Source organism: Caretta caretta, chromosome 5 (genome assembly GCF_965140235.1).
Source record: "Caretta caretta isolate rCarCar2 chromosome 5, rCarCar1.hap1, whole genome shotgun sequence".
Lineage (NCBI taxonomy): Eukaryota > Metazoa > Chordata > Testudines > Cheloniidae > Caretta > Caretta caretta.
This window is the reverse complement of record NC_134210.1, coordinates 101,602,031-101,625,428: the sequence shown is the minus strand read 5'-3', so window position 1 is coordinate 101,625,428 and position 23,398 is coordinate 101,602,031. Positions and strand designations below refer to the sequence as shown.

General features: G+C 42.5%; 1 protein-coding gene across 2 annotated transcripts in view; it reads right to left on the bottom strand.

Annotated features, from left to right (window-relative positions):
- DOCK8 (dedicator of cytokinesis 8) overlaps positions 1 to 23,398 on the bottom strand; it is a 138,513-nt gene that overhangs the window by 2,923 nt on the left and 112,192 nt on the right. For both annotated transcript variants that reach the window (XM_048849840.2, XM_075128751.1), the window contains 13 exons: positions 18,974 to 19,108; positions 16,982 to 17,134; positions 16,124 to 16,282; positions 14,578 to 14,678; positions 14,060 to 14,252; positions 9,337 to 9,480; positions 8,443 to 8,574; positions 7,372 to 7,506; positions 6,700 to 6,789; positions 4,946 to 5,182; positions 3,215 to 3,358; positions 1,597 to 1,703; positions 261 to 431 (listed from right to left, as the gene is read on the bottom strand). In XM_048849840.2, coding sequence (XP_048705797.1) covers positions 261 to 431; positions 1,597 to 1,703; positions 3,215 to 3,358; positions 4,946 to 5,182; positions 6,700 to 6,789; positions 7,372 to 7,506; positions 8,443 to 8,574; positions 9,337 to 9,480; positions 14,060 to 14,252; positions 14,578 to 14,678; positions 16,124 to 16,282; positions 16,982 to 17,134; positions 18,974 to 19,108 — 1,901 coding nt within the window. The remainder of the gene's footprint in view (positions 1 to 260; positions 432 to 1,596; positions 1,704 to 3,214; positions 3,359 to 4,945; positions 5,183 to 6,699; positions 6,790 to 7,371; positions 7,507 to 8,442; positions 8,575 to 9,336; positions 9,481 to 14,059; positions 14,253 to 14,577; positions 14,679 to 16,123; positions 16,283 to 16,981; positions 17,135 to 18,973; positions 19,109 to 23,398) is intronic.

Here is a 23,398-nt window from a genome sequence, read left to right as displayed (position 1 = left end):
ACCTTGGGAAACATCACAGGCTTCAAATAATGAGGAGCTGGCGGGACATTTAATTACCTAACTCTAAACTGATTCTTATATTCGTGTAAAAATTCTATCTGTCCTTCGCCTTGTGGTATCACAGCTTGAGCAGCAGAATTAATATTTAATTCTATTTAATTTTGGGGCTATACCTCAGAAGCAGAGGGAAGAACAGTCTCACAAATAAAGAGGCACTCTTTTTGTTAGCATACAAACAACATCCATTGCCCTAGTTGTACCTTGTTGTACTGTGGACTTTCACTATAGGTTTATACAGCTCTGGGATTTTCCGCTCAATCATTGGCCTAAGGTTCTCTTTCAGCTTGCTATAGTTCTTTCTGAGTTCCAGCTGATATTCCCGCTGATCTGCAGTAATAAGGCGCTTGTTTTTCTCCACTGCTTCACCGCATCTGTTCTCAGAATAAAGATTAAAAAACACATTGGTTAATTCTGACAAACACTTTAAAATTATATTATAGTGGGTTTGTGTTAAATAAAGCAAGATTTCCACCTGTCAGATTATTTGTTGCCAGATTCATACAGTCCTCTAGTCATGATTTTACCATTCATTAGATATTAAAAATACATGAGGGAAATAAACACATTTCAATGACCATCGTGACACCAGATTAAATTTGTGCTGGAGTAAATGGATGCATCTCCAATGGAAGTCAGTGAAGTTGCATTTATACTCGCATCTCAATGTGCATGCACACACGACTAGATGGTTAAACATTTGACAGTGTGAGCATGCAGAATAAGATTTGCATGCATATTGGGCAATACACTCTCAAAGCAAGCATGCACATCTGCATACATGCAAATGTGCCTGCCTTCCAGGGCTGGTTGAAAAGTTTGTCATGGAACAGTTTTCTGCCAGAAAATGCCGAGTCAACAAATTTGAGAGACAAGTACGAATGTATCAATTTAAACAAAATTTGACAAAAAGTTAACAAAGCACTCTGTTTTAACATTTCCAAAACAAAGTTCTTTAGAATTCTTGTTTTCTGGGAAATTTCAACTTTTCATTCTGATTCGGGCTGAAAGGAAACTTCAAAATGTTGAAATTTTCCGCTGAATGGAAATTCCGAGTTTCAATTGACTAATACCTATATACATAGGTGCAGGAAGTATGGGTTTGGGGGGTGCCTCAGCACCCCCAGGTTTTAGATGGGTCTCCACTCCTGGCCCCGTGCCTGGGTGTCCCATCTGCTGGCCCCATGCCTGGGGCTCCAGTCCTAGCCCCGAATGCGAGGTCCCTGCTGCCAGCCCTGCGCCCAGAGCTCCGCAGCTGCCCCCCAGCTGTGGCCCCAGCCTCGGCCGTATCCCCCCCTCCCAGAGCCATGGCCCTGCTCCTGGCCCCAACTCTAGGAGGTGTGGGGGGCGCAGACAGGGGTAAGGGGGGGGCACAGCATTCCCACTCTAAAAAATGTTCCAGCACCACTGCCTATATATGGTGTGAAAATCTAGCTCCTGATGTTTACTGCATTGATTTGTATTATGAATGACATTAACATGGCTACAGTTCCACACTCCAGCTTCAACAGATCTTCAATTAGTTTTTCTTTCACTCACCTCATTATAAATTCTTTGAAGCATAATCTCAGCTTGTTGTGATGTCGGTAAAGTTTTGGGTCTGCTGGAATTTCCGCCAGGAACACTTGGGCTACCTCTAGTGGTCCCTAATAGGAATAACACAGTATATTACAAAACATATATTTCCTGCATTAACTGAAAAGGAAGCACAAAACTGATTTATTTGGTTAGAGTGCGTTTGGTTTTTTTTATTTCACTGCTGGAGTGACAAAAAAAATTGTCTGTTGACATTGTAGCAGGAAGCTGCCCTTTTAAGGGTTTTCCCTGACCGTGTTGCATTAATCACTGCTTCCTTGCCACCCTTTCTTTTCTTTGTCAATCAAAGGTTAGGCCAACATATTCTGTTCTGTTCTACTTTTGTCCATCATCCCCTATTGCCATTGATTCCTCTGTGAAAAGAAAATGGATTATCTCCATCTGGAAAGGAGTGAGCAGGGACTTTCCTACTGCCAAACTAGTTTACATGGAAGATGCACAGTGATGGGTGGCAATACAAAACTGCTAGCATAGACGGATAAGAACATGAAAAGAATGTTTTTTCCACAGTACAAAACAGCACGTTCCTATAAGGAGTTCAATCTGGTGGCGGGTTTGGTGGCAGGAGCATTGGTAGGAAATGAAGGGACTAGGGTCTAATTAGCAGGGGTAATCAATTTATTTTTTATCAAGATCAAAATTTCTTGGTCAAGGTATAGTCAAGGTCCAGACTCCAGAGAAAATAATACAAAAATAATAACAATAATGATAATAAGAAGTAAATAAAAAAATTTTGTGGTCCATTGAAAGCAACTGGCGGTCCGTATTTGGCCCGCAGTCCATCTATTGACTACCCTTGGATTAGGGGAACCAAGTTCTGCTGAGGCATGGTTAGGGCCTTGCTTTTTTCCTCTTAGTTTGTCTTCATAGTGTTTGGTTTTTGTTAAGGAGTGTGTGTTGTAATAAACTTCAGTTGAGTGTTGTGGGGCTTTTGGGGGTACTTTCTTGCATGCTAAGAGTTCTGGGATTCTAGTGGCCCCCCACCAGAGAGATTTACTCCTGAGTATTCCCTTAAATGAATGAAGTTGATGAGATGGTTAGTACTCTTGTGAAGGAAAAATCTCTCTAAAGATGAGTCAATTCAGTGTAAGTAACTGCTTAGAGGTTCAAATGCATAGCCACACATTAGCTGCGCTCTCTGAATCCACTGCAACTGCAAAATTGGGCTGTAAATGTAATGGGAAGAGGCTGGTGTGAGAGATTCAATATTTTTTGCTTCCATTTGGGATGAAGAATCCCTGTCTCTTAACATTTTAGCACTTCTGTTTTGGGTCAGAATGAGGAAATGCAAAGATTTACAAAAATAAATCATGGTAGGTAAAAAGTTATCCTGATTTTTCTGAACTTCAGAAAAAAAACGTTTGCCCATCCCTAGTGGTTAGTCTGCAAAGATGAACCACAGAGGACAGAGTTCAAAGGGGTATCTGTAAGTAATCAGTCTGATTGGAAGTACTCTCACAAATGCAAGACAAAAAGAGGTAGAAGAAAGCACACTGGGGAAAAAAGAAACATGCCAAAGGCTGTGCAGAAGATACATTATTTTGCTGAGCTTGACCTTTACCTGATTTACAGTGGCTCCAACAGAACCCTGCAGCACCATCTGGAGCATTTTGGCATCTGGTGGCTCCTGGTTCGTTGCAACAGCCAGTTCTAGTGTCTTCTTCTGCATGTCTTCAATAGCAACTTCAATTGGGGTTAAAATGAACTAATACAACGTAAGGATAGATGCATTATTATGTGAGTAATACTTGTATTACAGTTGTTACAGGCACTGCAGCTGAGGGAAGCTGTTTTTGTGCTGGGTCACAGCCAGGGTGGTCAAAACCAAGACAGGGCCAGATTAACCCTTTGTGGGTCTGGCGCCAAACATATTTGTGGGCCCCCATGTAGTTGTTATGGGTCCTTTCCAAGTGTGGGCCCGGTTTGATGGTGCCGCTGGTGCCATAGTAAATACGGTATTGCCGGGATAGGGATGAAAACATTTATTCAGAGTAAGATATTTGAAGCCACACTTGACTGTGACCTCCACTCAGCCCATAGAGAACAAATTGGGCTAGCATCAATGTACCCAGAATATTCTTGATTTGGTTTGTGTGGGAGGGGCTTGTTTGTTAGTTTTGTCTTTTTTGTTTAAACACTCAGGGCCTGCTTGGGGCCCTGAACACAAGTGCTTAATTAGCATACTTATGAGCCATATTTAGCAATCAGTAGTGTTGCATCTGCATCTCCCCACCACCTCCTAAAGTTATGTTTAGTACATACATTTTTTGAAAGCTGCATTTTCTACTTTGGTACAATACTGTTTATAAAACTTTTTTAAAAGTTAGTTTCTTTAGCCTATTTTTCCCTTTGCCTCACCACTCCTCATGGCTGCAAGTGAATCAGTAATATTACTGGGGAGGAGTGTGGGGAGGAAAATTGCTGGTGCCCATCTTTTGCAGGGAGAAAAGGCCACTGAGAGACACACACACATTTTACCACAAAGGATACCGCAATCCAGCCTCAAGACCCTACCCCAACCTTCACACCTGGGCTTTCCCCCTGTCCTCCTACTGTCCCCACCCCACACAAGTAACCCCTACCCTCACACAAAAGCTCTCCTGAATCTCCCTGCTACTGGCCACCTCCCCACTCTCACCCCAGGGCTGTCACCTCCCTCCCTTCTACTGCCCCCCCCCACAGAGCTAATCCCCATCTTCAACCCAGACTCTCCCATCCCTCTAATATCACTCAAACCAGCCAAAGTTAACCTCTGTAAATTCTGGGTCAAATCCATACACCAGTGAAGACAATGGAAGGATGTCAGTGGGCTTTGGATCAAGTCCTATATCTGCATTTAGTTTGATTCTAGGTTATTGGCTTCCCGGCTAACATAGTCACTGTGCTTCCTATTTTTACAAAGCTGCTTCTATCTGGAGTAGTTCCTCCACCCCAACACTAAGTCAGGTTTAGCAAACAGCCTGGTCTTTGATGACAGGGAAGTATAGCTGAAAATAGGACTCTCCTCTCGTTCCTGTCACACCTCTTCTGCCATTAGCCTTACAATTGGGATGCTATGTGGAACACCCGTCTCCCCAATGCTCCAGAAGCCAGCAGAAGCATGCATTCATGCATCCGTTGACCTAATCTATGGCATTTCTATAGTGCCAGTCAGTGTACAATTTAACAGAAATGTAAACTTTCCTCACCCAGCACAGAGCTTGAAATCATCCCCTTCCAACAACACCCTCAATCCTATCTAATGGCTGAACTCCATACTCAAATTCACAGCTCTCACAAAGATGTCCATTACCTCTTCTTTTTGAATGACGTTGATTCTGGTTTTGACATAGGGGAAGGCATGCATTGTGGTTAGGATAGTATTCCTCTTGTACTGTTCACTCAGATCCCCCCTGGGGCGACCATCCATGGTGAAAGGGGTGGTGTACATGAAACGCCGGAGGCTGAAGTTCTTCTCAAAGTAGGTCACCCTGTCTTTCATCTCATACTCATCAAAATAGGGCTCCACAAATGTAATTTGTATGTAGGCCTGGAGGAGAGGGAAGGAAAAATCTTTGTTTTAATGCCAAGACAAATAAATGGAATGCAGGAAATATCATGGAGCCTCACAGTGAGCTGGCATGTACTAGACGAGCACACGGGCTATGGTTTGTTTATTATTAATTTGCTCTCACACACAGCAGGACCTCTCTGATTCTACCACAGCTGCAATGGCCTCATGTTGTCCAGAACCTGCTCAGAGGCCTCTGCGTTCTGTATCTCCACTTTCCTTTCCCTCACTTTGCGTCTGTACCACGCCTCTTCAAGTAATTTGTTACTGACCTCAATGGGGCAGGACTGGACTACCTAGGCGCTGAATATACCCTTGTGAAACCCTGCTGACTTAAATGAAGTTACAATGGTGTGAGAGGAGAATTTGGCCCATTATGGGTTTAACCATTTGATTGAAACATACCAAAGAAAACTCACATGTTGGCCTCTAGGCAGTGACTGTATGTTTTCCAATCAAGATTGCCCATCGACTTTATTTTGGGGTTGGGGCGGGGGAGAAGTACTAAAGAAATCAAAATTCAGAACAGACAACACAAGTCTTATTTTTTCCACTCGTGTACCTTTTTTACTAATGTCAGCTCAATATAAACTAAGGAAAACAAGCACAGAAAGAAAAGAAAAAAAAGAAAAATGGAAACCACAAATATTAAACAAAAAATTGAAGGGGGAATAGATATAGTTTGCCACTATGCCCTAGAAAGTGATCAGGATTTCCTATCGTCATAATATGCTTATTCTGAACTCCGCACTGGCTGCAGATCCAATTCCAGGTGAACTTCAGTGTCTTAGTCTAAATAGAAAAGGATCTGGCTGTCTCAGAGACTGCCTCTTACTCCACGCTCAAGTCTATCTATCTTAGGTACTTATCTGACCACCTAACAATCTTTAATGTATTTATCAACACCCCTGTGTAATGCTATCATTCCCATGGCACAGAAAGGGAATTGAGGCACCATGAAGCTAAGTGACTTTGCCCACAGTCACCTAGGAAGTCTGTAGTACAGCAGGGACTTGAACCCAGATCTCCAAAGTCCTAGGCTAGTGCCCCTAGCCAATGGACCATCCTTCCTCCCCTCTTGTGATGACTCTCTTCGTATTGCATTCTGAAGTCTATTACTCTGTTCCCAGGACCTCTTATGTAGCACTGTCCATCTAGAGCTCACAGGTGCTAGAGCCTTTTATATTTGGAGAAACTGAAGCACTGAGGGGTGAAGTCCAGAGTCACACAGCAGGTCAGCTGCAGAGCAAGGAGGGACAGAGATCAGGGTGTCTGATTTACAGTCCAGTGCCCTATTCACTGGACCACGTTGCCACCCCAGGTTGTTTTATGATAGCTTTGGACATCAAATATGGACACACACACATCTCAGCTTTACTCATTGTCTGAGTCAGCATTAAGGTCTCACAGGCAGCTCCGCACTCTCCTTTTTTTCAATCACTCAGTGCTCAGTTCTGTTCGCAGGACATGAATAGCTGGGCTAATACCTTCCGTACCTTATTGGGATGCAGCTTGCTTTTGTCTACAGGAGTGGAGTCTTTAATAACCTCCACAGCATCCTCCCCAAAGCACTGACCATAAAACCCCTGAAAAGGAAAAAAATAATTATTCAGAGATGATTTTACCCATCCCCAATGCAATGCAAGTCATCTGTGCTGCTCTGATCAAGACCAGGAGTTGTGATAAGTTCTGGATTCAATGCAATAAGTACGCTACAGTAAGGGTTAAAGTCTGCAGAGGCCTAGACACCTTACAGATGAAGTCCCAACACTGAATTGTTAAGTAAAAGGCAGAGTTCCAGCAAACGAGGGGGGAAACGTGAGGAATCTGTCATTGCTACCCTAAGCAAAAGTTCAAAAGGATTCAAAACAAAACTCACATCCCCTCAGGTTAAGTCCCTGAATTCCTTATACAGGGAGGGACGCCAGCCACCTCAAGAATGGGACCACAGGGTAATGAAAACTCTGACATTACGTCAACCTGCTGTAAAAGGGGCGGCAATCCAAGATATCAGATACAAAGACAGAATGATCTGAGATATAGATCAACTTGATTGACTTTTGTACATTACCATTACAGCTGCTGTGCTGTGACTTCTTTATTCACCCCCCTATTTTCTTAGAAAGCATAACACGAAGCAGGAAGTTATACAACTATGATCTCTTTACCTCAAGTCTGTGAGAAATCTCAGGAAGTTTAGTAATTGCAGGCTCTTTATAAACAAATTCCTGTTCATCTAAGTCCCCAAATTTGGATCCATAGAAACCAACACGGAAGTAAGTTCCAAACATTCGCTTTTGACCCTGATTGATAAAGGGGGGGAAAAGTTTATATTTAGCTTTTCTTTCCTTAAATATAATCCAGTTGTTATGTCTTATTCATCTGATTTATACATGAGGAACCCCATGGACCTTATTTTTGTCCACATTTCAGAGCAAAATATGGCCCTATATAATATCACCTAGTTTAACATAGCACAGTTCAATTTCCTATTAGGAAAAAAAAAAACTATAAAAGTTAAAAGGGGCACCGTTGGTTCAAATTTGGCTCAAAGTCTAGGTTTTGTATGAACTCACTTTTGCAAATCTAAAACAATAGAAATATTTCTTTTAAAAAAATTCCAGTGGAAGCATTTTAAAAACAAACATTAATCAACATTCAAGTATTTGCAACTCTCAAAACTTTGTAGTATTGTAAAAGTCCACAAGAACCTGAAAGTGACTAGAAACAAAACTGACTGATCTATTTTCATTGTCCAAACCAAGAGAAATACAGAAACAACATGAATACTGAAAAGTAAATTAGGTTTTACAATTCTTCTGTTTTTGGAATCTAAGGCACAAGTAACGTTGGCAAGAAAATTGTTTTTCTTTTTGAATGTGTATGGCCAAACGTAATCATGCCTGCTTTCACCTGATCTAAATTTTACCTGTGATCTTTTTTAACCCCTGTGTCCCTTTAAAATATTTTGAATGTTCTGTTAATCTCTTTGTATACATGTTGTTTATAATCCTCTCCCATGTCTCTCTGAGTCATTATGTTTCTCTTCAGTGTAGACTGTCCTTAATAGGCAAGATCTAAATTACAATAACATGTAGTCCAAAGCAGATGGAAACTCAGGTTAGAGGAAGGAAGTGCTCCCGTTTGGTATGTATGGTTTTATCGTCATCATCCCATAAGCAAACACTGCAGCACAGCAACACACAACTTGCTCATAGAGAACCAGCAGTAGCAGGTACCTTGTTAATTATGCTGTCGAAGGCTTTTTGAAGCTTGCTGTGCGTAGAGGTAAGCTTCCTGAAGTCTCGATGTGCTTCCAGTATGGGGATGACAATTTTGTAGACCTCATTCACAGTTTCGTACAATCCCCCCTTGTAAGAGGAAATTAAAAAAAGGAAAGAAATTGAGTTTTCATGCACTATATAAAGAGATTGGATCTTCACTACAGGCATTGTAGGATGAGTTATTTTATAAGATCATTTTTCTGATATGATGCCTGTTTTAGCTTTTAAAAATCAGTAAAGTGATTATGAGCCTACAGGAGTATAATTTTATTACCATGTATTAATTTAGTAAAATGTCTTATCAAACATCCACAAAGCTCCTTAACAACGTATACATATGCTGAGTTGGACGGAGTTTAACTACATGACTCCCCTTAAAGTAAATGTGATTTGTGAGGCTAAACTCTGGCTGTGCTCTGTATGAAAGCAGATGGGTAACTCCTAGGGTCTATAGTCTATGCAGTAATATGAAGGTCTTTTTCAAATTTACTATATCAGGATTATACCAGAGGGCTCAGTTCACCAAATTGCAAGCCCCAAGCAGTGATCAGTCTGCCTGCAGCTGGGGCACAGCAATCCCCCCCTCCAGAAGTGGGCATGGCCAGCCTGGGAGCCAGTACTGGTGGGTGTCCTACAGGAGCCTCGGCAGAACGTTAAACTTGCCATTCCCCAGGGATAAGTCCCCACTCCATGCATCTACCACTGAGGGCACAAGAAGTGAAAACTGCACTCCCTTGCACTTACAGGAGTGAGTCTGACCCAATGGCCAAAATCGTCCCTGGGGTAACTCCATTATCTTCAGCACAGTCATACAGGGATGAATTTAGCCCGCCCTGTCTATTCACTCACCGTGCTGAAGAGCTCTGCAGCTTGTTCCAGCAGCCCCACCAGGCCGCTCTCAGAGAAATACCTCCCAGAACATATCCCATCCTCATCTGGAGACAAAATATCATCCGAAACAGCAGATTCCTCCAGCACATTGGAGGAAATATTCTGAAATAGATCACAACAGAGACTGCCACAGGGCATGGAAACCAAAACCAACAGACTATCACAGAGGCACACCCTGCAACAGAGATTTTTCACTGACAAGAGCCTTAACACAACAGAAATAAAATAACAGAAGTCCAGCTGCTGGATACAAGGCTACGTTCCATAAAGAAGCTCTTATCACGTCATAAACCCCAGCACAAGAGATCAAAGGGCTTGTCACTAGAATCCCGACTTTTCCCTCCCACCTCAGTATTTTGAAACCAAACTTGCCACCAGTCCCAAAATTCCCTCTGCAGGCAAGAGACTTCCAGGCAGCTGCATTTCAGTGGGGGGTTAAAGGTTTCCATGGTGCTCATTTTCACTCTAACAACTCTTCCCCCTTGTCAGCTGAGCATAATTGCCTCCTCCATAAATCCTTCCAAGCTTAAATTTTCCATGCTTCATATCAGCCCAAAGGTGAATTATTCTGGGGAGTTTGCTAAATGGGTTTTGACTCCACTTATGCAAGTCTGAGAAAGTGCAATGCAGAGGATGTTGCTTTAGAAACCATAATATTGGAATTCTTTTTTACTTATACGTGTTTGATTTCTCAGTCTCAGTGCTCCTTAATGGTATTTTACTGCAGGTAACATATTAGAGCCTGAACCTGAAGGTAAGTTTCCCACTGAAGTCAATTTCTTAATGGAAGATATACTGAATAAAGCCCACAGGATCAGGCATTTAAGTTTTTTAGGCCTCTTAGTAAAGTCTGGTAAATGCTTTGGCATCCATTTGAATGAAAAGCAACATATAAATGCAAAATCATTATAACATTAGCATTGTTAAATTATATGTAAATACACATAAACATAAAGATACCCCAGCATCAGTAGCTTTCAATAGCTGCAACAATTTCTAGCTTTTGTTTTTAATTGAAAACATGTAGTCTCATGTTTTTAACAGAAAGTGACATTTGAACTCTGTCTCAGCTGGAGGAGAATGCCAGCTAGCTGGCAATTTGATTTCGGAACGGCCTTTTTCTAAAATGGCAGAGATCAAGTGCCACTACTATTGATCTGACTTAAAGTTCTGATAGCTCACATCAGTCACTGCACAGGGATACTCATCTCCACTGCAGCTTTATGGGCACATTTTCATAGAGTCTGAGATCAGAAGGGACCACTGTGATCATCTCATCTGTGATAATTTTTCCTTCTCTGTGGGAGAAATTCACTCTGTGCAGAGCACCCATACAAGGCCTGTGTGTAACTTTAGTCCCATTTAAACCCTAACGGGGAGTCCAAAGAACAGAGTGGCCAAAATGGGACTTCAGTGACACACAAAGCCTGTGCTTTCCCTAGCACAAAGGGGAACCTCACCCTATATTATTCATATCAAACATTCATCAGCACTAGAATTTGTTTAATTCTTATACACATTTATTTAAACTGCCAGGATTCAAAAATAATGGGAATTTGGAAGATACGTATAAACTTTTTTTGGCACTTCATTATTAATTAATTTATATCAGGATAGCCTTTAGAGGCCTCAATCGAGGTTCAGGGCCTCACTGTAATTCAAGCCACACAAAGCAAAAAGCCAATCCCTCAGCCAATCCCTGAGCTAAAGAGTTTACAATCTAGCTAACAAATGTAAAAGCAGCAAAGATCCAGACTAACACGGCTTCCCCTCTGATACCTAACAAATGTATTGCACTTTTCATCCCAGTATCCCAATGTGTTTTCACAGGCTGTTTAGTACTTGGAGTTTAGTACTGTCTTTTATGAGCCCTTTCATGGGAAATTTAAGAGAATTCGGAGCAGTGATTTATTATAAAGGGGAAGCCGAGGAAATTGCAGCCATCAAATTATCTGTTCATTGGCTCTAAATATTTTCCCACAGCCCCTTTCTACTGGCTCAGAACTGTGGTATCTGAGCACCTCTTCTATACATTTCTGTGGTTTGCGTTATCTTTTGAAAAATGTATGCAGGACAACATTCCATTTACTTTGGTCTGCAGCTTTTGTCTTGATCTGCAAGACTTTGGTGTGTCTCCCCACCTTCTATATCACAAATAAGTTAGAGAGAAAGTGGGTGAGGTAATTTCTTTTATTGGCTCAACTTCAGCTGGGGAGAGAGAAAGGCTTTTGAGCTTACACAGCGCTCTTCTTCACCTCTGTGTAAGCTCAAAAGCTTGTCCCTCTCACCAGCAGAAGTTGGTCCAATAAAGATATTACCTCTCCCACCTTGTAACTCTAATACCCTAGGACCAACATGGCTACAACAGCACTGCATACAACAAATAAGTTACTGATTCAGATGATCCTGAATATTTTAGCATCCAGGCAACACTTTGGGTAGCTGTATCCAGTTTCACACTCACATAAGCTGCAGAATTCCAAAGCTCCTGAACTTGCATGATCCTAACAGCAATTTGTTTAATCCTTGGATTAATTAATTTAATTCTGGACATTTAGAGGAGCTTACAGAACAACAGACAAGTTTCAATTCTGAATAGTCTATAATCTCTTTGAGCCACATATACTTAGTTTTCCTTAAGAAAAGCCAACATTTCTAAATAGCACAAACTCAAGGGGCTTGATTCTCATTTATGCAACATACATCCTGGTTCAGGGAATATAAAGTGGCCTTAAATTAGATGTAAATGTAATTTACGCTCCCTTTGAGTCCCCTTTACTCAGTGTAAAGGGGACTTTGTGTAACTGACAATCAGGCCCAAGATGAATTCTGTTGAAGGAAAGATTTTAAGGTCTACAATGCTAATAAGCTATGTATGTGCATTCTTACAATATACTGTTCTGTCTTGCACAGCATAAAGAGTAAATGTGATGCTACTGGTTAGTATAAGGGGCTGGGCATTGGAATTCAAGACTCTACTAATAATTTTGTGAGGGACCTAGGGAAAGTCATTCAATCTCTCTATGCCTCAGGTTACCCACCTGTAAAATTGGGATAATACTACTGCTGACCTAACATAATATTTATATACTAATATTTTACATTTTTATAGCACCTGCCATCCAACAGCTCAAAATATATCACAAACATTTCTTAGATTGTAAGCTCTTTGGCATAGGAAGTGTCTTTTTTGCTTTTGTATTTGTACAACACCCAGCACAGTGGGGTCCTGGTCCATGACTGGGGCTCCTAGGTGCTTCAGTAATACAAATAATAACAATAATAAAGCACTTTGAGCTGACAAGTATTCTCATCTTTCTCATTTTAGAGATAAGGAAACAGAAAGCGGTCCAGTGGGTGACTGACCCAAGATCACATAATAAGTATGAGCCCAGGCTCTGAATAAAACCCAGATGGTCTCACCAATCTTGTGCTTTAGCCACAAGATCATCCCTTCCACTCTCATCCTTACCTCAGAGGCACTGCAAGGCTTAAGTAATGTTTGTAAAGTGCTTGGAGATCCTCACTTGAAAGGCTCAGTAATAATGCCCACCATTTTGCCTTTTTACAGAGCAAACTGAAACCTCAATTCTGCTCAGATAAATGGCTATGTCATTGAGGGGTTTCTGGATCCTTAAGCAAGAATATTTTTTTGTCACCTCTCTACTACAGAGCACTATGGCTCAACTGTCCTTTTTCCAGACATGTATTTTGATGAGAAGAGCAGATCCACCTGGGATGCTTCTAGACACTATTTGATGTTGAAAAGATCAGTGGATTCTAGCTGAGTAAACGAGACAAGATTTCCTACCAAATGATGGTATGGAATACCTTTGGTGTGTCTCCCCACCTTCTATATCTAGGAATTTCGCAAATAAGTTAGAGAGAAAGTGGGTGAGGTAATTTCTTTTATTGGCTCAACTTCAGCTGGGGAGAGAGACAGGCTTTTGAGCTTACACGGTGCTCTTCTTCACCTCTGTGTAAGCTCAGGACAACTGTAGAAATCCTAGGTTGGACTGACACTTTTAAGGAGGTCTCTCTTCCATTGGTGCACAGGTAGATAATTCATTTAAATAAATGCTAGTTACATGTTAAAAAAAGCCACACGTTGGTGAGAAATTAGCCCTTTATGTTTAGAATGTTTCTTGTGCATCTGATTCAATTAATAGGCATGAGTTGCCTACAAATGAGGTGCTTACTTGCTCTATTTTGTGGCTGCTATGTCATTCAGCTACAGACTACACCTTAGACATTTAATGTACCTAAAACTGGAGCTACCCATTCAGTAATAATAATAACTTTCATTCTAAAGTAGCCAAAAGTGCTTCAGAATTAGATATCTACCAAATTTTCAGCTACTTCCAGGATGGAAGCATTGTCTAACAGCCTACGGCAAAACTATGAAACAGTTTCAGGTAGGAAGTAAAGTGTACAGCTAAAGTATTCAGTAAAGTATTCCAGCAGTCTAGCAACAGTTGGTCCCAACTCAGTGTTAAGCAACGAGGTCTGGTGGCAAACTAAGGTCCGGGGAAAAGGGGTACATTATACAACTGTTGAATGTTGCCTTCTAGATAGCCCAGATGTGGATTCAGTTAACTGACTCTGATTGGTGCCAGGCAACTCCTCCCCAAAGTCACTAGAAGAGTTCCCAGATACAGAAAAAAACGCATATTATTTCTACCTGAAAGCTGACGCTGCCCACTGGCAGGTACTTGTGATCCTCTAGCATGCTCAGGTATTCTGCAACCAGAGCGGCAGCATGGACCAGGCACATGGCTGCCTCAGTGTAGCACTTCTTCTTGGCGTGTTTCTCTGCCATGTTCTGTAGCCAAGTCAGCCTCAAGTCAGGTGATGTCTGATACCCTTTGGCAATTCTAGCAACACAGGTCAAGAAATAGATTTGAATTGGGTTTATTTTCTTTCTTTAAAAAAATACGTATCTATCGTCATAAGTGCTTACAATGTGCATATTGCATCACAAATGAAATTGAAAATTGGCTTATAAAAATCTTTTAAAATGTAGAGAATTGACTGGTGCACTTTGTATGTTACATCATAAGGAAAAAGCTCCTTTTGCCTAAACACTGCACCTGGAGAGCTTGTCAGTAAGAAATACTTGGGGATCTCTCTCAAAACCCCACAGGCCCTTTGTGTTTCCTTCATTTTAATTCATTCAACAGCAGCATGAGAAGGTTTCACCTGTACATGAGATCCATGAGCATCTCTGGATCTTCCTGAAACTCCCTCATTTTCACTGTGTCTGACAAGATACTGTTCAGATTATGTAGCAGCTCCTTCACCTGGAGATACACACACATAAAACCCACACATGCTTCAGGGTTTGATTAAAAGTTCAGCATCAACACAAGATGATTTACTGTTTACTCTATTAACTGTTGGCACAAAGAAAAGTCACAGTGCAGGACTGTGAAGTGCAGGCTTTACCAATCATATTCATTCAGCAAGCAACTAACAGAACAATGACATGGCAAAAGACACACACACACAATAGCTTTATCGAATCAAATCAAACAAGTCCATCTCCTTTTGTTCATGAACTCTATAATACTCATCCCTAAATGGAGTGCAACTTCTGGTTCAGGAAAATTGCAATATAATGTTAAGCAGATGTTTTTGCAATTCTTAGCACCAGATGTTTCATTATCTCACAGTTAGATGTGGTGGTTGCTAGTAATGCAGTCACTTCCTTATGAACTGAAAAGAGTGGGATTTTTTTTTAAACTAAGGTTTCCATATATAGCTGTCTTGCTCTGATAATGGGGAAAATGACAGGTTTCAGAGTAGCAGCCGTGTTAGTTTGTATTCGCAAAAAGAAAAGGAGTACTAGTGGCACCTTAGAGACTAACAAATTTATTTGAGCATAAGCTTTCGTGAGCTACAGCATCCGATGAAGTGAGCTGTAGCTCACAAAAGCTTATGCTAAAATAAATTTGTTAGTCTCTAAGGTGCCACAAGTACTCCTTTTCTTTTTGGAAAATGACAGGTTCCCATTTCTCATGACGGTTATGAAATCATCGTGATTTATAAAGCGGGATGCATAAAAGGGGAAATTTGATTAGCCAACATGTGTGCCAAACTGTGGGTGAAACCAGGGTAACTCAAGTGACCAGGAATAATTAGAGATGCTACCTGTATATTTCATTTTAAAATAATATATTCCCTTTATACAGGAACTGTTTGGGTAGTTGGAAGAACTTCAGCTTTCAGTTTCGTAACTCAACCACACAAAGAAGTGCAAATATCCTAACTGCATAACTTCTAGGCTGTTGCCTTTAAAATAAGGTTTGTCATTTTTCACTGACAGCTTTGGGTTTTGGAGGAATGGAGGTAAGTTATGTTTTCAGATTGGCAGTACTATGGTAATGACACAAATTCCAGTCTCAGATACTGTACATGGATGTAGCTCCTTCTGGATTCAAGGGGAATCATGTATACATAGCTAAGAGAAGAATCTAACCTACAGTAAGTTCTACTTGGATCACTGTAAGGTTATCCCATGGAATTATGCTCAGCTTTTACTCCAGACATCCTTGATATTGTCTAGATTGTTCTGATTTTAAAAGTGTGGCCCTTCATTAAATTAGAGATGGGTGCAAGCAGCAACATCTGCACCCCAATTTTCAATATTACTGGTTTAGGAATGCTCAGGTGTGGAGATCTCATTCCAGTGCATCTCAAGATGAGAGGTCCTGAAGAAAGCATCAGAAGCCACAAAAAGCCTAACCTGGCCTGGAAACAGGGTTGGCTGCATGTCCATATCTTCTTCTGCATACGCCAAGATCGTTCGTAAGGATCTTCTGAGGTACTCCTCATTGAAATCAGATGATTTACCAACCAGAGAGGCCAGGGACATTGTCACCTGCATCTTCACTCTTGCAAAATTCTTTATAGGTAGGGGGGAGAAAGAAAAACAAAGGCCATGCAATAGCTACAAGGTGTACGGATTCAAATGTATTAATTTGCCACAGGCACCATACATTTTTATTCATTTGTGTGCTCTTGGGATGTAAACCCGCATCTTTTCTACTTATTTAAATACAATGGGCCAAGTGTACCTACTTATGCCATCTGTCATTTTGGCCCAGTACTTTACATGTGAACACCTTAGGGCTACATGGTGTCTTAGGCTATGTATCTATGCAGAGTGTAAGGGGAAGTAAGAATCCTCTCTGTCACATTCCCTGAACATGCTACCTGGACCGTAGGTCCAGGCACATAGGTGTAGGAGAGCTATCTGCACCTGCTAGACCCCATCAGAACAGCTGGATAATGAGTAGGTGGAGTCCTGGCTCCCTTCCCTCAATGAGCCAGCCAGTGAAGCTGAGCTTGTGGGAGATGTTGGGGGAGTGGGAATGTTGCAATTTGCTGCTGATATAGGCCAGCAAACAAACAAACTATCATTTGCCACCCACAGAGCAGAAGGCAAGCAGGGTAGGAATTGTGCCTCAGAGGTGTGCCTGCAAAAGCACAGCACCTCCTCCTTCCATACAAATCTTTTCAATTTGTTATCATTTTTAGTATTGGTTTTAAACTCTAATGCAAAAGAGTGGCATCAAATTCTTTGCTGTATCTAATAACTTACACTGATGGAGCTGAAACTGTGTCTCATGAGGAGGTAAAGGGTAGCACAGGCTTGAATTCGTGTGATGTCTATGCTGCTGCTGCAGTGATGGAGAACTCTTTGACATAGGTCAGCACACTGCTCCATCTCCTCTTCAAACAGCAAGTCTCCAAACTAAGAGAGGCAGAGAAGACACCATCAGGGCATTCGACCCCAAGCATTCAAATGTCACGAGTCAGGCTCAAAAAATCATGAGATTTAAAGACCATACTGTTTGGGTTCTTTTGATGTGGCTTCTGGTTTCTCAACCTTTCCTCCAGACCTAGGAGGGCTAGAAATTTACTCTTTGAAAAAATAAACAAAAGCTATGATTCTCAGATGATCTCATGACTCCAGGAGCTTTAAGCAAAACACCAAATATGGCAAGATTTGCAGTAAGATTGTGAGAGTTGGTATTTCAAGACTTTAAGCACACCAACACAAAGGGGTGAAGAAATATGCCAACAGTGCACTGAGAATATGGAACTAATTGGATATTTTCACATCCTGCTGGCACCCTATCCCCTGGCACCACACAATTTCATTCTCCCCAAAACTTCCAGCACTAAGCTCCATCCGAGACCCTGCTCCAAACTTTTGATTTATGATAGGTTTGAGACACACAGATTGCTATTGGTTCTGGTAGCCCCACAATGTGCTTGGCACTGTGAAATACAAAGAAGGCAACTTCCCTGAAGAGCTCACATTCTAAACAGAATACATATAGATACACATCTACTGTTTGTGCATAGATAGGAACTTAGAAGGTGTGCATGTAACAATGAACACATGCCATTATCTCTCTCTGTTTCAACCCTTGTGTGCCTCTTTCTGAGCCTCCACCCTTGGGTCATTGTCTCATCTGTCTGTGTTATGTCTAACCTACATTGCAAACTCTTTGGCACAGGGTCCCATCATTTTTATTTGGTTTATAAAGCAACGTGTACACACCTATAGTGCATTTTAAAGAGTTAGAATGGTTGCTTCATAAATTACAGTACCAAATCATGTTAATTGGAAGATACACTCATTATTATTACTGAAATCTGTCATAAGTCACTTTAACGGAAGATTCCAAAGATAATTAAATTTCCATTGTACTTTATGAGTTTCATAACTACTCAGGAAACTACCCTATCATTAATCTTATCTGCTTATCCATATTTAATGGAAGACAGACACTAATTTGGGCACAATTATTCTGTTTGTTTGTTTTTTACATTTAGGATCTTCACAAATTCTTTTTGGAAATCCTTTTTCGGAGGAGAATGACTCCTTTGCCAGGTGCTAAAATATTCTGAATAAGGCTCTTCTCTTAGGACTCTATATTAAAAGATAACAAATCTGGTATGATTCATGTTATAAAGACAGTAGGCCAAAATCTGCCCTTATTTGCTCCTGTGAAACTGTATTAACTTCAGCAGGGATGCACCAGGGAAAGTGTGGGGATAATTTGTGTTAGTATTTAGAAAAAAAATAGTATAAAATATACCAACAAACTCAAATTCTCATCTCAATTACACGTGCTTAAAGGGGGAAGAATTCCACTTAGTTCAGGTGATTGATCTGAAATTAGTCTTGAGGCTGTAATAATCTAATTTCTACTATATTCATGAATTCAGCACAATCAAATTCCTGAAAATTTAAATAACTATTTTAACTGAAGTGACCAATCCTTTTGGGTGGAATTTTGCTATACATTTTTATCAGTATAATTTTCTGTGTTCATTGATACATTGCTAGAAGCAAAAACAATACAATACTTTTATTCCACCTGAGTTGTTCCATCCATGTTATCAACAATATTTCCAAGGACTGGAAGCAGACAGCCCTGCGCAATCATGAACGGTCATGCATGCACCAGCGTGTCTGTACAAAACACCTGTTCTGATGGGTGCAACTGGGTTTCCACTCTGAAAATGTGGCTCTAATGTCTTAACCAGAAAGACAGAAACAAGTATTTTAAGCGTTTACCTTGGCAATGAGGGCTCTGAGTGTGGCAAAGCAATGAGTCAGGTATGTGGTGCTCTGATCACAGCTGAGAGAATTTACCAGGACCTTCAGCACACCTCCCAAAAGGTTATCTTTGCAGTCTACAGCCGAGCTCGCCTACACACAGAGAAGAACAGTATTCACGTAACTAGGCAAGCTAACAGGAAACAGAAGCACAGGGACTAAAGTTCTCTTCTATTGTCCAGGAGACCAAGATTGGAATCCCTCGCAGGCTGCAAACAAAATGCTTCACCACACTGTGTTTTATCTTACAAAACAGGAACAGGGAAGTCGCTTCTCATGGATCAGGGTAGAAAGGGAAAGAGGCGTCCTCCCTGTGCCTCTCAGTGTTCCAAGGATCCTTCCTATCCATTGTGAACTCAGCACATTTCTATACCCACCCTCAAAGTCCCACGTTTTCATAGAATCATAGAATCATAGAATATCAGGGTTGGAAGGGACCTCAGGAGGTCACCTAGTCCAACCCCCTGCTCAAAGCAGGACCGATCCCCGACTAAATCATCCCAGCCAGGGCTTTGTCAAGCCTGACCTTAAAAACTTCTAGGGAAGGAGATTCCACCACCTCCCTAGGTAAAACTTTCCCTCGGTAAAATTTCATAATCTTCCTGCTGGCTGAGTCTTTTTTATGTGGCTTTAAAGAACTACATGGCACTCCCTTTGGAGGGCATCACTTTTCTAATCCTAGTCCTCCGGGGGACTGAGTCATCTATCTGCCGCCCTGACCGGGAAAACCGAGAAGTCTGCTGCTTGCCAGGGGCTAAGATTCGCGATGTGACGGAGAGACTGCCGAGACTCATCAAGCCCTCGGATCGCTACCCCTTCCTGCTTTTCCACGTGGGCACCAATGATACTGCCAAGAATGACCTTGAACGGATCACTGCGGACTACGTGGCTCTGGGAAGAAGGATAAAGGAGTTGGAGGCGCAAGTGATGTTCTCGTCCATCCTCCCCGTGGAAGGAAAAGGCCTGGGTAGGGACCGTCGAATCGTGGAAGTCAACGAATGGCTACACAGGTGGTGTCGGAGAGAAGGCTTTGGATTCTTTGACCATGGGATGGTGTTCCATGAAGGAGGAGTGCTGGGCAGAGACGGGCTCCATCTTACGAAGAGAGGGAAGAGCATCTTTGCCAGCAGGCTGGCTAACCTAGTGAGGAGGGCTTTAAACTAGGTTCACCGGGGGAAGGAGACCAAAGCCCTGAGGTAAGTGGGAAAGCGGGATACCGGGAGGAAGCACAGGCTGGAATGTCTGTGAGGGGAGGGCTCCTGCCTCATACTGGGAATGAGGGGCGATCAACAGGTTATCTCAAGTGCTTATATACAAATGCACAAAGCCTTGGTAACAAGCAGGGAGAACTGGAGGTCCTGGTGATGTCAAAGAACTATGACGTGATTGGAATAACAGAGACTTGGTGGGATAACTCACATGACTGGAGTACTGTCATGGATGGTTATAAACTGTTCAGGAAGGACAGGCAGGGCAGAAAAGGTGGGGGAGTAGCACTGTATGTAAGGGAGCAGTATGACTGCTCAGAGCTCCGGTACGAAACTGTAGAAAAACCTGAGTGTCTCTGGATTAAGTTTAGAAGTGTGTGCAACAAGAGTGATGTAGTGGTGGGAGTCTGCTATCGACCACCGGACCAGGGGGATGAGGTAGATGAGGCTTTCTTCCGGCAGCTCACGGAAGCTACTAGATCGCATGCCTTGATTCTCATGGGTGACTTTAATTTTCCTGATATCTGCTGGGAGAGCAATACAGCGGTGCATAGACAATCCAGGAAGTTTTTGGAAAGCATAGGGGACAATTTCCTGGCGCAAGTGCTAGAGGAGCCAACTAGGGGGGGCGCTTTTCTTGACCTGCTGCTCACAAACCGGGTAGAATTAGTGGGGGAAGCAAAAGTGGATGGGAATCTGGGAGGCAGTGACCATGAGTTGGTTGAGTTCAGGATCCTGACACAGGGAAGAAAGGTAAGCAGCAGGATACGGACCCTGGACTTCAGGAAAGCAGACTTCGACTCCCTCAGGGAACGGATGGCCAGGATCCCCTGGGGGACTAACTTGAAGGGGAAAGGAGTCCAGGAGAGCTGGCTGTATTTCAAGGAATCCCTGTTGAGGTTACAGGGACAAACCATCCCGATGAGTCGAAAGAATAGTAAATATGGCAGGCGACCAGCTTGGCTTAATGGTGAAATCCTAGCGGATCTTAAACATAAAAAAGAAGCTTACAAGAAGTGGAAGGTTGGACATATGACCAGGGAAGAGTATAAAAATATTGCTCGGGCATGTAGGAATGATATCAGGAGGGCCAAATCGCACCTGGAGCTGCAGCTACCAAGAGATGTCAAGAGTAACAAGAAGGGTTTCTTCAGGTATGTTGGCAACAAGAAGAAAGCCAAGGAAAGTGTGGGCCCCTTACTGAATGAGAGAGGCAACCTAGTGACAGAGGATGTGGAAAAAGCTAATGTACTCAATGCTTTTTTTGCCTCTGTCTTCACAAACATGGTCAGCTCCCAGACTGCTGCGCTGGGCATCACAAAATGGGGAAGAGATGGCCAGCCCTCTGTGGAGATAGAGGTGGTTAGGGACTATTTAGAAAAGCTGGACGTGCACAAGTCCATGGGGCCGGACGAGTTGCATCCGAGAGTGCTGAAGGAATTGGCGGCTGTGATTGCAGAGCCATTGGCCATTATCTTTGAAAACTCGTGGCGAACCGGGGAAGTCCCGGATAACTGGAAAAAGGCTAATGTAGTGCCAATCTTTAAAAAAGGGAAGAAGGAGGATCCAGGGAACTACAGGCCAGTCAGCCTCACCTCAGTCCCTGGAAAAATCATGGAGCAGGTCCTCAAAGAATCAATCCTGAAGCACTTGCATGAGAGGAAAGTGATCAGGAACAGCCAGCATGGATTCACCAAGGGAAGGTCATGCCTGACTAATCTAATCGCCTTTTATGATGAGATTACTGGTTCTGTGGATGAAGGGAAAGCAGTGGATGTATTGTTTCTTGACTTTAGCAAAGCTTTTGACAAGGTCTCCCACAGTATTCTTGTCAGCAAGTTAAGGAAGTATGGGCTGGATGAATGCACTATAAGGTGGGTAGAAAGCTGGCTAGATTGTCGGGCTCAACGGGTAGTGATCAATGGCTCCATGTCTAGTTGGCAGCCGGTATCAAGTGGAGTGCCCCAAGGGTCGGTCCTAGGGCCGGTTTTGTTCAATATCTTCATAAATGATCTGGAAGATGGTGTGGATTACACTCTCAGCAAATTTGCGGATGATACTAAACTGGGAGGAGTGGTAGATACGCTGGAGGGGAGGGATAGGATACAGAAGGACCTAGACAAATTGGAGGATTGGGCCAAAAGAAATCTGATGAGGTTCAATAAGGATAAGTGCAGGGTCCTGCACTTAGGATGGAAGAATCCAATGCACCGCTACAGACTAGGGACCGAATGGCTAGGCAGCAGTTCTGCAGAAAAGGACCTAGGGGTGACAGTGGATGAGAAGCTGGATATGAGTCAACAGTGTGCCCTTGTTGCCAAGAAGGCCAATGGCATTTTGGGATGTATAAGTAGGGGCATAGCGAGCAGATCGAGGGACATGATCGTTCCCCTCTATTCGACATTGGTGAGAAGGATGTGGATAAATTGGAGAGAGTCCAGCGAAGGGCAACAAAAATGATTAGGGGTCTAGAACACATGACTTCTGAGGAGAGGCTGAGGGAGCTGGGATTGTTTAGCCTGCAGAAGAGAAGAATGAGGGGGGATTTGATAGCTGCTTTCAACTACCTGAAAGGGGGTTCCAAAGAGGATGGCTCTAGACTGTTCTCAATGGTAGCAGATGACAGAACGAGGAGTAATGGTCTCAAGTTGCAGTGAGGGAGGTTTAGATTGGATATTAGGAAAAACTTTTTCACTAAGAGGGTGGTGAAACACTGGAATGCGTTACCTAGGGAGGTGGTAGAATCTCCTTCCTTAGAGGTTTTTAAGGTCAGGCTTGACAAAGCCCTGGCTGGGATGATTTAACTGGGAATTGGTCCTGCTTCGAGCAGGGGGTTGGACTAGAATACCTTCAGGGGTCCCTTCCAACCCTGATATTCTATGATTCTAATGCCAGGGGTTACAGCGGAATACAAGGTGAAGGTGTTCTGCACTGCCTCCACATGCTCACATCCCAGCAGGCAGATCCTCAGATGGGATAAATTGTCATGGTTCCACTGTAACCACTGTACCCTGAGCTGAGGACCTGGCCTCTTCATGTTAAGGGCCTGATCTGGCAAGTTGCTTCAAATGGGCAGACCCTTGTGCCAATGGGGCTCCAAGCAGGCATAAGGGTTGTCCTGTGCAGAGCCCTTTGTAGGATTGGGGACTAAAAACCGAGATCTCACAGGACAACG